This window comes from Schistocerca nitens, chromosome 4 (assembly GCF_023898315.1).
Source record: "Schistocerca nitens isolate TAMUIC-IGC-003100 chromosome 4, iqSchNite1.1, whole genome shotgun sequence".
NCBI classification, from domain to species: Eukaryota; Metazoa; Arthropoda; class Insecta; order Orthoptera; family Acrididae; genus Schistocerca; species Schistocerca nitens.
Window position 1 is genome coordinate 735503358 of NC_064617.1, and position 16858 is coordinate 735520215.

The following is a 16858-nucleotide window of genomic DNA, read 5'->3' on the forward strand; positions in this document are numbered from 1 at the left end:
CATTTGATCCGTACATAGTTTAAATTTAACGAAGAATATAAACAAATTTGAGATTTTATGCCACCAAAATCTTATTGCGTAATGGATTTCATATATGGCGAGATTTTCAATTGCAATGCTTATTTTGGACAGCCACCGTAGGCGAATGAGCAGCTTTGTGGTTTTCTCACTGTCGATGCTGTACGCATAGTGAGGCAGTGTGAGTTACTGTTCCCTTTTCGTCACTACGCCCATACAACAAGAAAACGGTGTACAAGGTACAAGCCAAAGTATCCCGTAGATACACGATAATTAACTGAAAACAACTGCCACCTGATATTACAATGTCCACAGTTGTAATGTACGATTCTTGTGTTGCGCTACAACTGGTGTTGTTGTGTTTCAGCATGAGCCGGCTGCCCCTCCTCGTTTGCCTCGCGGGCTGCGTCGTCTCGCTGGTATCGTCGCTGCCCCTGGCGCCGGAACAGCAGGAAGTGGTGCAGCTGCCGCTGGATATACAGGTCAGTCTGCTAACTCTTTTACCAGACAGCAGTGTTCAGCAATCTGCAACTCCACGCCCAGTGTGCAGTACACATTTGGTATCGTCTTGCTCACGTATCTCTATTGTTTTTAAGTTTATTTCATTTCGTGAATACTGCCATTTGGCTGGAGTGTTAACAAGTTTCAACATGAAAGAGGGAAATAAAATACCCTGACTTTGCTGGAAACCCCTCCCAGTATAACAGTGTGCTTCCGATATTTCGCCCAAGTCGTCGTTTTCCCATTTTATGCACAACCAGTAATCCCTTCGACGATTCTTTAAACAGTCGAACTGTCCGCAGCTCGTGGTCGTGCGGTAGCGTTCTCGCTTCCCACGCCCGGGTTCCCGGGTTCGATTCCCGGCGGGGTCAGGGGTTTTCTTTGCCTCGTGATGACTGGGTGTTGTGTGCTGTCCTTAGGTTAGTTAGGTTTAAGTAGTTCTAAGTTCTAGGGGACTGATGACCATAGATGTTAAGTCCCATAGTGCTCAGAGCCAAACAGTCGAACTCCCATGCATAAAACAGCTCCTTTTTAAGAAAAGTCCGTTTGTAGTGCACCTCAGCCTTTATGGCATATCTCCTGAGCTATGTGTCGTACAATGATAAAATTTTTCAGATGTCGATACGGCTGCAAAATATGTTGCGAGTAGAGTTAGTAATAAAGACATAATAAAATACAAAGATAACCCCTATGCTGATTTTTTATTGCATTAATATGTACAAGAATTAACTAAGGTGTCACACAACATGTCCCTCCGTCTTAATCATTTAAGATCATTTCTCAACGTGTTTCATGCGGTATCTAGAACAGTCTTGACACAAATTCTCACATTATGACAATAAAGAAATGTGTGTGTTTAACGATTATAATTCAAACCTACGCACATTAAAATTTAATATAACAATACACAGAAGGAATGGTAATGAAATATACACATTCATATTTTCTTCCCTCATGCAACTAGCTATACGTCTCCTTATGAGGCTTACTGAAAGGAACAAATAAACTATATAAAAAATTAGCTGGTTATTGGTCCTAACTTCCCCCAACACCTTGAAACACCTTGTCACTTTTAACACACCACACGTTAATGACGCAGTTACTGGCACACGAAATAGGGGCAGATGACGCGGTTCAGTTTGTGGGCCGACTGTCGTTGTCATCTGCTGCTGGCTGTTTCCGCCACAACTGGAGACTGCTGTCGTCAAGGCAGGTGTCATTCAGGGAATACCTGTCCAAAGTGACACGTCGCTGCATTTTCATTACGTGATGGGACGGCTGAGGCAAGTTAGTGGACTTCCTCCACCAACGTTCTTTTAGTACTCAGAATCTGGCAGTTTCTCAAGCAGACGAAAAAAGATGATTGTTGGGCATTTAACTCAGAGGAATAACTTTTCTTCTGCTGAAAAACATTTATTTACTTCTGAGGTAATTTCCGCTATGTCTTCTTTTTCGTCACCTATGAATTCGTGAAATAATGACTTTGACATCCAAAGATTATTGAAAAACTTAGTTTGTTCCAAAGCAGTATCATCAAACAGTGTATAACTTCTAGTCAGTCAAATAACATAAATAGTATATCCTTCTGCCGGCCTGGGTGACCGAGCGGTTCTAGGCGCTACAGTCTGGAACCGCGCGACCGCTACGGTCGCGGGTTCGAATCCTGCCTCGGGCATGGATGTGTGTGATGCCCTTAGGTTAGTTAGGTTTAAGTAGTTCTAAGTTCTAGGGGACTGATGACCTCAGAAGTTAAGTCCCATAGTGCTCAGAGCCATTTGAACCAAGTATATCCTTCTGTTCTTCTTTTCTGAAAACAGTGCAGGGAGAAAATGTAATTCGTAGGATGCTGTTTACTCAATCGATCACTCCCCGATGAAAGGTACGCAATTATTCTCATGTTGCGTCATCAATGGACCAACTCGTGAACGCTCTTGTAACTAGAAAAATCACAGTTGAAATCACACATGGCGTCACCGGTTGTTTTCCACTAATACCGGCTAGAGTTTTCACATGAAAAGCATAGAGTTCAGTGATTTTTAACGAAGTTCTCTTCCAATCTTTATCCGCCTTTATACTACGCTATCGTTGCCATTTGCGCTTCGTTGCGCTGTTAATAGTGTCTTTTCTGAGTGACAGTGAAAGTTGTACTGGCAATCGCCACTAAAGCCCCGTCACAGTTTCAAAACACGGAAGATGTTGCTTTTAATGAACTAAATTATCACATTCCAACTATAACGTCGTTGCTGTCACGGCAATAACAAAAATAATAGGAGATTCGAGACGGGATGGCGTATTCACTAATGGCAGCACAACTGTTTAATCAGGGTAAGAGGCGAAAGGAAAACTTCAGCGCAAGATTTACCAGTAAGTAAGCCAACACTTAGATCCAAAGGAGAAAGTCAGTGGGTGAAGAACTCTCCTTGGCTGTCAACAGCCGACTGGCATGAGTAGGTCTTACGCCACAATCGTGTCGAAACGGTGCAATCACTCTGTAACGGTGACTTGTCTTCCTGTGTGACGCTTCGCAGTAACTTGCCGCAACGATTTGTCGACTGTTACGATGTCTGTCTTCTGTGTGCTGTCACCACAGTCATCACACATGATTTCTGAATGATTCAGCAGTTCAGCCCCACTCATGTGACTGTCGTTTTACGGAAAAGTTAACAAAAAAAGTCTGATCAGTGTTATTTGTCAGCAGAGATGTCATCTTTCATCTCCCTACTTCTCAGATTTAGGAAAACATTGTCTTTTTTTAGGTATGTGATATTTCAAACCGTCTGCCTCACTGTTGCTTTAACATTTATGATAAGTCCTGATTTTTTTCACTGGTTCACTAGTTCTATGGCTGTAAAAGTGACACCTAATTGCAACTGATTTGTATCACTAATTTCATTTCGCTCACGTGCGTAACTAATTTAACAGCTATGTAGATTCATAAGTCACATTTAGATGTACGCAGTAACAGAATTTTCTAAACAGCGACGAAAATAAATAATGTCGCAAACTCGAGCAAAAATTTGGTACTAAACATCACAAAAAACTGAGGAGACTATCAGTCTCTCCATCAGTCTGATAGGCTTTCAAATGTCATTCCATACGTGCATCATTTTGTCTTTAGGTGTCATTTTATCTTGGCGCTGTCAGTGACATCTATTTACTACTGTACTTTTTAAAAAAATGGTTGAAATGGCTCTGAGCACTATGGGACTCAACTGCTGTGGTCAGCAGTCCCCTAGAACTTAGAACTACTTAAACCTAACTAACCTAAGGACATCACATACACCCATGCCCGAGGCAGGATTCGAACCTGCGACCGTAGCAGCAGCGCGGCTCCGGACTGGAGCGCCTAGAACCGCACGGCCACTCCGGCCGGCTGTACTTTTTAAACGTAAGTTTAAGTACTACAGTACAACTAGTTTAATGTTTAAAGTTGTCAGCCAACTCTGAACGCAATTTTCAGTGGTGTCAGCCAGCTTTAAACTGTATATTCTGATGATGCTCTCGTTCATACCGGTAAATAAAAAATGCCAACTGCGACTTGTAGCTGTTTGCAAAAACTTAAAAAAATTTTATACCAATATTTGCACGTAAATACAGCGCACAAAAGGTTAGTCACCTCCAGGAGAGACGCTAATACCGTGTAACGCCGCCTCTAATGCTGATAGCCGGCCGGTGTGGCCGTGCGGTTCTAGGCACTTCAGTCTGGAACCGCATGACCGCTACGGTCGCAGGTTCGAATCCTGCCTCGGGCATGGATGTGTGTCATGTCCTTAGGTTAGTAAGGTTTAAGTAGTTCTAAGTTCTAGGAGACTGATGACCACAGATGTTAAGTCCCATAGTGCTCAGAGCCATTTGACCCATTCTAATGCTGATAGCGGCCTCTAATGCTGATAGCGGCCTCAGTCCACCCAGTAAGAAAATCCAAAAGTTTCCGCAGGTATACCATTAGAGCTGAAGACACTCTGTGATGATTAGATCCTACAGGCACAACAAACTGCGGGGCTGTTGATTCCTATGCTTTATGCGCTATTCAAGACACTCCCAGACAGTTTCTATTGGATTGAAATCGAGTAATTTAGCGACCCAGTCGAGGTCCCTGAGCGTTCGTTGAACTAGAATCGTATTATTGCAGCCCTGTAAATACCTGTGTTATCATTTTGTAAGACGGGGTTGTCCACAGTACACTAACTGTGAAGGTGTAGAAGAAAGGGCGATACTTAGTCTTCGAGAATGTTGAAATAAACATCCCGGTTTATGTTCACCACAAACAAAAACACCGTCCGGACGAGCCTTGAAGGCCCAACGGTAGCTACCGGCTGCCGTGTCATCCTCAGCGCTTAGGCGTCACCGGATGCGGATACGGAGGGGCATGTAGTCAGCACACCGCTCTCCCGGCCGTTGTCAGTTTTCGTGACCGGTGGTTTCTGTTCACGGTTATCCGAGTTAAGCGGTCCCATGGTACGTAAACCATCCCTATTCCCTCACAGAATCATCTCCAGGCTAAACTACACCGTGAGATAAGCTCCTTATTGGTCCGTCAGTGCACTCGACGCGTTCGGTCATTAGAAGTCAGTCAAACCCTTTAATCGTAGGACCACACCACATCCAGTCAGCTACTGTCAGGTTTCCGTGTTGTGAGAAATAGCCTTTCGCAAGGTACTCGAGTCCAAACATCCAAAGCATACATTTCCCTTCACAGTGTTAACTCGCAAGTTGGTTGAGATGGAGCTGCATCGATTGACATCAGCAATGCCCGTTGGCGTGACATTCGTCTCTAGACCGTATCGGTTAGATATTTTTACGACCACTGTTCCTGTGTTACATGGCCACAAGTGGTACGTCTTCCTCTGTGACGCACTGAACGCTCCGTCTTGATACGCCAACATATTGGGCAACTTCATTCACGGTGTGGTTCTGGGTAAGAACAACATGTTATCTCCTTTCTGCCATTCTTTCACGTCTCCACGTCGACCCATCTTATTGCGCTGGTTCCATACAACCGACTGACACATCGACAAAACTCCATTTCCATGACTTGCGTTAGAGGTCGAGTGTCACATAACCACCTGATACTGGATCCACACCATCCGATGCGCTCCAACGTGAGCAACGACCTCTTCTAAGGGGGGTGATTAATCTTTTGTCCAGTGAGTGTACGTAATAGAGAGAAATTCCTTAGAAGTCGTGTGCAGCCTGACGCAAGCGGCCTATTGAGAACGAAGATATGAAATTTCGGTAATTAACGTGTTCTGGGTGCTTACACTAACTGCTACTGAAAGCGCCTCAGAAAGGGCTACTGAGTGGGTGCCGTATGGAGGCTGACCGGTCCGGTCCGGAGCACCGCGTTTCGCCACTCCAGAACTCGTTATTCTCGCTCCGGTCAAGGAAAATGGAAAGGGCGACTCCTGCTGCTCTCAGCATCCACTTTCGCCGCTCGCATGCTCGGTGGCGCTACTTCGACTCCAGTGAAAGGATAACTCTTCTCTCTCCCCCGTCGGAGGGCATCTTCTTTGAATCCAGCAGTGAAGGGAGAAATCCGGTCGTAATTTCTCTGCTAACTACCGTCACGTACCTTAAGAAATAATTTCTCCGTAAAAAAGAGCTTTCACAGGAAATGATAGAGAGGAAATGTCTTTCAGTGTATAATAAAATTTCCTTACAATTGTATTCATTATTGTTCTGTCACTTCATAGCACTATAAATTTCAGTGTTGTATATTCCATCCGCGCACCAGCTGGAGTTGCATTGTAAAATCAGCTTCCCAAAACAAATTTACTCATGGAAATTGATTGCACAATCATCTCCATAAAATGTTTGAATATGAACTCATACAACCCCGAAATCGATAGCACTAGGAAATGAACAGAACAACAATGAACATAGCAGTAAAAAAAAAATTGCTTACACAATGAAATGTCCACAAGTGACAACCTCTAATTGCATACCTCTTCTATAATGGAGAAATGTAAGGAATGGTAATGTTCTTAAGGCTTTAAAAGAAAAGCAGAAAATTATACAGAATTGTGTCAGAGAAGAACACGAAACTGCCACTGATGGTTGGACAAATTATTAATTTGCAATTGTTGTCCTTAGAGATATGTGTTCTTTGTCCCTGTAACACTCAACTTCTCTAGGACTATTCCCCCACTGAAATTCACTACATGCATTACAGGTCTCGCGAAACTTAGATGAATGCGCTCTCTGCGACTTCAGGCTATGTATCCGATTCGTAAGAGTTGTTACAAGATGTAGAGAACGTAAACTTCCTTTTGATGTGAAAATGTCTTCGAAGTCGATGTCGAAGGCGGGTAGGAAATGGTGCTCAAATTAATGACTTTTCTATCGACGTCATTTCAAAATTCAATACCTCAACCAAAAGTAAACACATTATTATTATCCTGCCTCGTCCTAAAGAAGAAAATTTGTTATATATGCTACTGCGGCGCTCACAGATCCCGCACATCGCGAATTGTACACGCCCCAATTGAACCCACAAAGACTGTAACCTTTGCTCTTAAGTTAGCATACTGATAAGAAATGAGGAGATTCTTCTCACAATCAGCGAGAAAAAGAATATTTGGAAGACACTGACTACAAATAGGAACAGGATGTTAAGACTCGTGTTAGCCGGCCGTGGTGGCCAAGCGGTTAAAGGCGCTACAGTCTGGAACCGCGCGACCGCTACGGTCGCAGGTTCGAATCCTGCCTCGGGCATGGATGTGTGTGATGTCCTTAGGTTAGTTAGGTTTAAGTAGTTCTAAGTTCTAGGGGACTGATGACCTTAGAAGTTAAGTCGCATAGTGCTCAGAGCCATTTGAACCAAGACTCGTGTTAAGAGGTCAGGTAGCAGAGGGAGTCGTAAAGGGCAATAACTTCTGGGGAAGACAGAAATTTGAATATATTCAACAATAATTGGGTATCGGTGCTACTCTGACACGAAAAGTTTGGCAAGGTACAGCTAATCTTCGCAGATCGCATCAAACCAGTCAGAAGCCCGATGACCCAAAAAAAGACATGTCATTAGTTATTGTGAATTTTAACTATTGGTCTCAAAAAACAAGAGGGATGTGGGAAATGAATCTGAAATGTTCGAAATTTACTCGAACTTCTCGATTTGTCGTGATAAATGAATGTAAAGCATAGTAAGAATTACAAAACACGCGCGCAAATGCATCAAGCATAAAATTCTAAAGAGGTGATACCGTAAACGTCGGGGCCAGATTGAATACCAACTTGCAGTGCAGTTACGAATATAAGTATTATAAGTAGAACCGCGAGACCACCGCGGCCGGCTTTCCTCTTCCATTACATCAGTATAGAGACTGTACCTAAGTATTAGAGCGGAAATCATGCAAATGGTGGGGGATCCTAAACTGAAAGCTGATAAGGATCTAATGGTCGGAAATGAACAGGTTTTTTATATAAACAACTTACATCTTATAAAAACATTTTAAGCTTATAACGGCTGTTCAACGTGACGACTACCAGTCTCAGTGCACGTATTAAAAAACTGAAGTCGAGGCTGAAAATCATTTGGCCCCACTGCTGGCACGCTTTGCTTATGATAGGGGTGTAATTGCCGCTCCAGCACTACTCTCCACACTGAACTGTTTGAAGTGTACATTTCGCGGACAAGTTGACGGGACTTATTGATTCTCTCCCACATGATTCAACACCTTCTTCTGATATTCTATGGCGTGAATAAATCTTCCTCAGAATCTTGGTCATCATTCCCTGATTTGAACGAGTCAGCTTCTTGTAAGTTTTCTACATTTCTGTTCATGGTAAAATGACGCTTATTATGAAAAGTTTCTCCGTACATTCGTTTAGTTTTCCAGTCATTACATGTTGCTACACCATCCATCAAATGCATGTCTGCAAGTTATTGTAAAAAATAACTTTCCATCTTCCTATGCCGATTACGAACTGTAAACTGTGGTTAATTCCAGTGTGGACATGTCACAGATATTGTTTATTGTTTTCTGACGTAGCGCCATCAACATCAAAATACGTGTGTCATATGCACTGCTCATTTGAGACCTTGTACCGCCTATAATATTCGTTTACCGTGATTGGTTCCTTATTTCAAAATAATCACTATAGTATGATCTACCGTCTCCGTAATTCTGACCCAAAAGCTTGGGGACATCCTGCATATGAACCTGACACTTGTATTGAGAGATATTACGACTGTATCCGTCCGTAAAAATGAGGTCTAACTTCTTGTTAAGTTACGCCATCGTCACATACACTGATAAATGTATTTTTATGGGATCAGAGATTTCAGACTAAGTCCATCTACAGAGTATCTCACATGGTTTTCAAAGATAACATTTTTTTTTAAATTAGGACTACAATGAGTGGAATCTAAGCTGAACAGTTTTACAACGTATTTTACTGAAATAATACTTCTAGTTTTAGTCTTAAGTCAAACATGAACAGTTGTCGCCTCTAAAAATCAACTGAGGTACTGTGTAGATGCACCTAGTTTAAAATTTTCGATCGAACAAAACATTTACAGTCACACATATTTATTTTCGTACTAAACGATGGCATAACAGCCTACATGCGGTTTGAAAAATATTAAATATTGTAGAATATTATCCCACTGTCGTGTGTTTTTTTCATTCATAATACACTGAAGCGCCAATGAAACTAGTATAGCCGGCCGCAGTGGCCGAGCGGTTCTGGGCGCTACAGTCTGGAACGGGGCGACCGCTACGGTCGCAGGTTCGAATCCTGCCTCGGGCATGGATGTGTGTGATGTCCTTAGGTTAGTTAGGTTTAAGTAGTTCTAAGTTCTAGGGGACTGATGACCTCAGAAGTTTAGTCCCATAGTGCTCAGAGCCATTTGAACCAATTTTTTTTAAACTAGTATAGGCATGCGTATTCAAATACAGAGATATGTAAACAGGCAGAATACGGTGCTGCGGTCGGCAACGCCTATATAAGACAAGTGTCGCGCAGTTGTTAGATCGGTTACTGCTGCTACAATGCCAGGTTATCAAGATTTAAGTGAGTTTGAACGTGGTGCTATTACAGTCGGCGAACGAGCGATGGGATTTCCGAGGTAGCGATGAAGTGGGGATTTTCCCGTACGACCATTTCACGAGTCTACCGTGAACATCAGGAATCCGGTAAAACATCAAATTTCGACACAGCAGCGGCGGAAAAATATCTTGCAAGAATGGGAATAACGAAAACCGAAGAGAATCGTTCAACGTGCAGAAGTCCAACATTTCCGCAAATTGCTGCAGTTTTCACTTCTAGGCCATCAACAAGTGTCAGCGTGCGAACCATTCACCGGAACATCATCGGTATGGGCTTTCGGAGCAAAAGGCCCACTCATGTGCCCTTGATGACAGCACGACACAAAGCTTTACGCCTCACCCGGACCCGTCAACACCGATATTGGACTGTTGATGACTGCAAACATGGTGGCTGGTCGGACGAGTCTCGTTTCAAATTGTATCGACTTGATTATCTATAGAAAGGCGACAAGAGTTTGGTTTCATTGGCTTGTCTTCTAAAGATGTCAGAGGCCAGAATAACGAGCGTACAGTGCCGCTATGGTGAAGCGAGTGTCGCCTGGGTGTGTCCGAAGCGGACTTCGCTCACTGTCGCGACTGTGAAGTTTGGTAACAAATGCGTGTGTCATATGCATTGCTCATTTGAGACCTTGTTCCGCCTACACTGTGAAAACAGCGTGGAATCCGGATCCTTTCTGTATCAGCCTGACAAAATTTCTGACCGTGGAACATGGACTATTGCATTTCGTCATCCTACACGCTGTTGACTCCATGGTTGCCCTCTTTGATACAAACATATATGAGTGTCCAGAACTGATAAATAATAACAGCGGAGTAGAATAGTCTAAACATATTACTAAGTACATTCGAATGCCCAAGAGGTCCGTCTGAAAAGATGAACAGCAAAAACAGTAACTTCGAGTATTTTCTTCCATTTCCCCAAGAAGACGCCCAACAGAACTTCATTTTCTTGTGGCCTTCGTCTTGAGAGAGGTTGTTTCTTCTTGTTTCTACAGGGAAGGGAAAATTCATTCTTCTCCTGTGGCCTGATTTACTACCTTTCGGCGGGCTCGATATGCTGGATTAGATGAAACCGAAACCTTTAAAAGCAGTTGTGCCCTGCAACTCCACTCCATGAAATTTTACTGCGACAACGATGTACTCTGGTTCGAGGCGCTAATCTGGCTATCGTCAAGACTGTACACATCGACAGAACAGCTATAATGTATGGCGTAATTCGTCAATCTTTGCTGTACTCTTCCATTGTTCTCTGAAACCACTGAGACCAAAGAGTGGCATTCAATGTCCTGATAGTTGACTTTACTCCAGCTCGCCCGTGGAAAGCACAAGCTAACACCTTTCGTCGAATGGGTGTTGTTACGTAACTTGTAGGTGACACTCTAATGTTTATGCTCACTCTTCGTAACTCTGCCGACAGTACCCCACCATACTCAAAGAACAGATAACCTCTATTTGTCGGTGTCTTTGTCTCCCAATAATCTACTCAAGGCTGTCTTTGTGTAATGCCTCGGAGATTCTAAAAGGGAGATGGAACATTGGGTTAAGACACTTGGCTCCTATTTGGGAAGATAAATTCCCACATCGTCATCTGGTTTAGGTTTTCCATGCTGGTATGCTCCTTTGAGGTAGATATAGCATATTTTGTTTTCTGACCTTGTCCAACTGGGCTATAATCACTTCGATGTCGACTGTTCCACTCGCAACTGAAAGCGCTGTCTGAAATTACCCCGAAATCTCGGCTTCGAATCAGTTTGTACTGATAATTAGCCTACTGATAATGATGCCTCTTTCAGTCGAGACAACGACTCTTCCTACAATAGTTCTATCAGTGCAGAAGGAAAAACTTTCCAGCAAACACGGACGGCCTTGTACTGGCTTGGAACAAGCATGTGTGACGTACAGATCGGTCAGCTTTCCTCGCAGGGAGCTGTCCAGTCACTAAGGGCCAGCTCGCGTATATAGCGTTTCAAAGAATAAAAGAATAGCACGAACCTCTGGAATTCAGCATCTAATTCACTTTTAAATTAGGCTACCCCGTGAATCAAGCACATCGAGATGTCTGGATACCTGTAAAAGACATCCATCACAAAGTCGCATTGTTAGCCTCTTTGAGATTGGTATCTTTCTAATTTTCGGAAATATCCGAATAAATATAGCAAAGAATATAATCAATAGCTCTGCCTCCGTAGCAAAATTACCAGATGATGGCTTTGCGTTCATGTTAGAACCGCGAATAGCCCCAATCCAGATGGTGCAACGAATTACACCCCAATATTTTCCCTCCAAGGAGTGGAAAGATGGTCACATAAAGTTTCTGATCATCAAAGTAATGTTAGTGTTCCGGATGAAATTCCAACTCCGTACGCAGTCTGGCTCTGAGCACTTTGGGACTCAACTGCTGAGGTCATTAGTCCCCTAGAACTTAGAACTAGTTAAACCTAACTAACCTAAGGACATCACAAACATCCATGCCCGAGGCAGGATTCGAACCTGCGACCGTAGCGGTCCTGCGGCTCCAGACTGCAGCGCGTTTAACCGCACGGCCACTTCGGCCGGCCCGTACGCAGTATCTCACTGAGCACAGTCAGTGGTAAACATTCCATCGGAAGATATGTGAAACTTGCCCCATTAATGCTAGTCGTGTTTGTACCTGCTCCATCCCTTTCATTCCACAGTTTGCCACAATAACACGAAAACAACGCTGCAGTACATAAGCATTCACCACATAATCCACATGGTACATCTGAAACTTCATAACAGGTCAGACAAATAACCACGAAAGTACGTAGCGTCTCATTGAGCTCAGCCTTAGTGTACTGTCGACAGTACACATTTCATCGGAAGATATGCGAAAATTCCCCCGTTGCTGCTTCTCGTGTTTGTCTGCACTGGACTTCGTCTGTCCATCCCTTTCATTCCATACTCCTCCGCAACAACATAAACACAACACTGCAATACGTAAGGACTCATCACGTCATCTACACGGCACATCTGAAACTTCGTAACAGGTCAGACAAATACACATAAATATGAGTACTAACTAATTACTGAACAAGATCATTTTCTTAGCTGAACATGGATCCGTCTCGTACACAGAGCAAAGAAGTGGAAAGGGTTCAGAGATCTTCAGTATGTAAAAATTGGAAATAAAATAACTCTCAACCTAAATGGAAAACGTTGCGGAAATACTTCGAACTTTTCATGACAGCAGTGTAGGCAGAAGGTATATTAACGATAGCAGAAAAATGAGAAAAATCGTACCTAACCTACATCATTATTTTAATGAAGTATCGAATGAAGACCTGTACAAAATTATCCTGTATGAAAGGAAGAGTCGAAGGGTTGAGGTAGGAAGCTAATTAAAGTTGAGCCACCACATTCAGTATAACCCTTCTGGGAGTTTCATATGCTGGGAAATCCTACAGATACAGTTGTAGTTAGTCTCCCTGATGAAACCTGCCTCCAATACTACCCGCAAGCTCACATTTCGTTCTAGTCGTACAAGCATGGCACGATCATATACCTAGAATAATTTCTGTATCTGACTCCACTTGCACATTCAAGCATCACGTTATCTGTATACCGTTCCATGATAACGCTCATTCACAATGACCTCGAAATCAACATTTCAGATGTCACCACAGTCCTTCGTTCCCCATCTCTAACGACCTCGATGCCACCGGTTCTACGAGTATAACGTCCAACCCTCCTTCCTTCCTCTGTTCCCAAGCTATCTTCTACACTCGGTTTTCTGCTCATGATAAATAACACTTAATTCCTCTTCTCTATAAGAAACACGATCCATCTGTCAACAGCCGATCTAATCTTTCGTGCCAGCACAGCATATGCAGCGTACCAACCTTGTAGCCAGTATCGTTCATCTTACGAAGGCCGCTCTCGGCTTGGAAGAAACACACGTGTCTCCTGGGTGAACGAGTTCGACGTACCCTGGCGCATGGTCGTACTCACGTAATAGTTTCGTGTGTGAGCACACACATTCACGCGCACACACACACACACACACACACACACACACACACACAGTCTGCAGAGTGGTTACAGCATTTACGTAAGCGGCAATATAGTCCTCTCCGAGCCGGTCCACTCTCGAGATAATCGTCTTCCGCGTTCCGTACCAGCTTTCGCCGACAGCTGAAATTGCCGGATGTGGCATCATCGGCGCCCATCACGACCCCCGACGTCAGCCTCCGCACATCCAGAGGCATCCAAGGTTCACCTCGTACATAACTTTTCTCCAGCGGAGGGGCGAGTGCAGAATCTCCATTAAGTACGTACATCGAGAGGTCAGCTGATGCTAGGTCGCATGTGTCAGTTACTGCTTTCGCTAAGGAAGAACCAGTTTTCGCCGCCGCCTTCCGGAATCGTTTGTACTTTCGCTGCCTGCAGCGTTCTTACGCACTAGAGGTCGCACTTGATATTTTGTGAAATAATTCGAGACACTTTATTGCGTTTCTTTTGTGGATAAACTACGGCACGAGGCAATTTCATAGGTGCAATTAAGCAAAACTGTACGGCAATGCTCGAGCATCGATCGAGGTCGTATAGACGTGCAAAAGATACTCGAGCATTCTATTTCATTCTCCTAGTGACTGTTTCCAGCACCCTCTATGAGCGTTTCAGTTACATCTTTTCTCTCCTTGTAACATAGCGAAAAAACATCAGTTGATAGAGAATAAAATCATCACCGATACACTTACTACTTTTACATGCAACAACCCTTCCGAAAGACAAAAATCGAATGTCCGAAACCGATTTTTGCAGACGAGTTTATATGTTAAGACCTGAACTGATTTTGCTGGTCCGATCTAATGTCATTTTTCGATCGTCAGTTGTTTCACAAGAACGACCTCTGGGAATCAGCTTTCTAGTTTCCGGGTTTGTCACTCGACGTCTGCTTTTCTTCACTCGCTTATAGATAGTAGACAATTTCTTGCTCAGGCCGATATTCCTCCGCCTCCTCCTTCTTCTTCTTCTTCTTCTTCTTCTTCTTCTTCGCACTACCAAAGGTCAATCCGTCCAAATTAGCTGACATTTTTGTAAATAAGTACGAACCTGACAGCACAGCCAAGTTTAAAAAAACGATGTAGCGTTTAAGCGTGTGCGAGTATCTATAGTGAAAGAGGAAATCCGGTAGCTGTAGCTGTTATTCCAACATTGATATTGAAGTGTTCACATGGCTAACCAGAGGCGGTATTGGGAAATGGTTTACGGAAACTAGAATCGGGAACACCTCGTAAATGTGGTGACTGAGTCTTACTTTCTGAACAGGAGATAACAATCACACATCTTGTGTACAGCCTAGAGGATACCATAAAGATGTATTTATTGGCAAACTGGCAAGACGGATTCAGAAAATATCGTTCTTGTGAAACATGACTAGCTCTTTATTTTCATTAAGTAATGGGTACTATCGACGGGTGATGTCAAATTGATTCCATATTTTTATATTTCCCGAAGCTTTCTGACACCGTTCCTCACAAACGACTTCTAATGAAATTGCCTTCCTACTGAGTATCGTTTCAGTGTGCGACTGGATTCGCGATTTCCTGTGAGAAAGGTTACAGTTTATAGTAACTGATGGAAAGTAATCGAGTAAAACAGAAGTAATATCTGGCGATCCCCACGGAAGCCCTCTACTGTTCCTGGTCCACATAAACGATTTAGGAAACAATCTGAGTAGCCCTCATGGATTTTTTGCGGATGATGCTGTCAGTTACCGTCTTGTAAAGCCATCAGGGATCAAAACCAATTGCAAAATGATTTAGAGAAGATATCTGTATGATGTGAAACGTGGCAATTAATACTAAATAACAAAAAGTGTGAAATCATCCATACGAGTACTAAAAGGAATCCACTAAATTTTGGTTACACGATAAAGACTGTAAATTAAATTAAATATTTAGGGATTACAGTTACGAACAACTTAAATTGGAACGATTACTCAGATAATGTTGTGGGAAAATGCGATTAATTGGCAGAACCCTTAGAAAATGCAACATGTCCACCAAGCAAACTGCCTATGCTACGTTTGTCAGTCCCCTTCTGGAGTACTACAGCGCGGTATGCGATCCGCATCAGATCGGACTGACGGATGACTTAGAAAAAGTTCGAAAAAGGGCAAGTCGTTCTGTATTGTTGCAAAATAGGGAAGAGAATGCCACGGATATGATACGCGAATTGGGGAGGCAATCACTAAAAAAAAGTTATTTTTCGTTGTGGCAGGATCTTCAAATGGCTCTGAGCACTATGGGACTTAACATCTGTGGTCATCAGTCCCCTAGAACTTAGAACTACTGAAACCTAACTAACCTAAGGACATCACACACATCCATGCCCGAGGCAGGATTCGAACCTGCGACCGTAGCAGTACCGCGGTTCCGGACCGCAGCGCCTAGAACCGCACGGCCACCGCGGCCGGCGCAGGATCTTCTCAGGGAATTTCAATCACGAGAGTTCTCATTATAGTACGAAAATATTTTGTTGGCGTCCACCTACATAGGGAGAAACGATCATCATGATAAAATAAAAGGAATCGGAGCTCGCACGGAAAGATTTAAGTGTTCGCTTTTCCCGCGCGCTGTTCGAGAGTGGAAGGTGGTTCGATGAACCCTGTGCCAGGAACTTAATTGTGAATTGCAGAGTAATCGTGCAGATGTAGATATAGAAAACAAAAAACGGCCACATACAGGAAAACACGTCTCGAGGAACAAATGGCTCTGAGCACCATGGGACTCAACTTATGAGGTCATCAGTCCCCTAGAACTTAGAACTACTTAAACCTAACTAACCTAAGGACATCACACACATCCATACCCGAGGCAGGATTCGAACCTGCGACCTTAGCGGTCTCGTGGTTCCAGACTGTAGCGCCTAGAACCGCACGACCACTCCGGCCGGCCTTGAAGAACAAAAGAGTGTTGAAACCAGAAGTATCAAGTGGCATCAGATGCACGTCAAAATATCATTTAAGTGTCTCCAGATGTATGTCAAAAGAGCAGTTAAGTTCTGGGATCACCTAATATTGTAATGAATACAGTAGGAGAATTTATACTTTCAAAACTATTTGTCTTTGTTAAATGTACTTCAGACTACATAACTGAGAAATGATGCGATTGTCTGTACTGTTCAAGAAGTAGATTTCACTTATCAGAAATTAAGAAAGGTGGACGGAAGATGAGCGTTTAGCTTCTGGCGACGACGAGGTCATTAGAGACGGACAAGGATGTAGACTGTGTTCTTTCCAAAGGAACCATCCCAACATTGGCTTT

The 16858-nt window shown here is 43.3% G+C and overlaps 1 protein-coding gene across 1 annotated transcript in view; it reads left to right on the top strand.

The window, feature by feature from the left end:
* Positions 1 to 16858, top strand: part of LOC126252938 (zinc finger protein AEBP2) — a 152172-nt gene that overhangs the window by 53469 nt on the left and 81845 nt on the right. The window contains exon 2 of the mRNA XM_049953937.1: positions 386 to 500. Coding sequence (XP_049809894.1) covers positions 387 to 500 — 114 coding nt within the window. The 5' untranslated portion in view covers position 386. The remainder of the gene's footprint in view (positions 1 to 385; positions 501 to 16858) is intronic.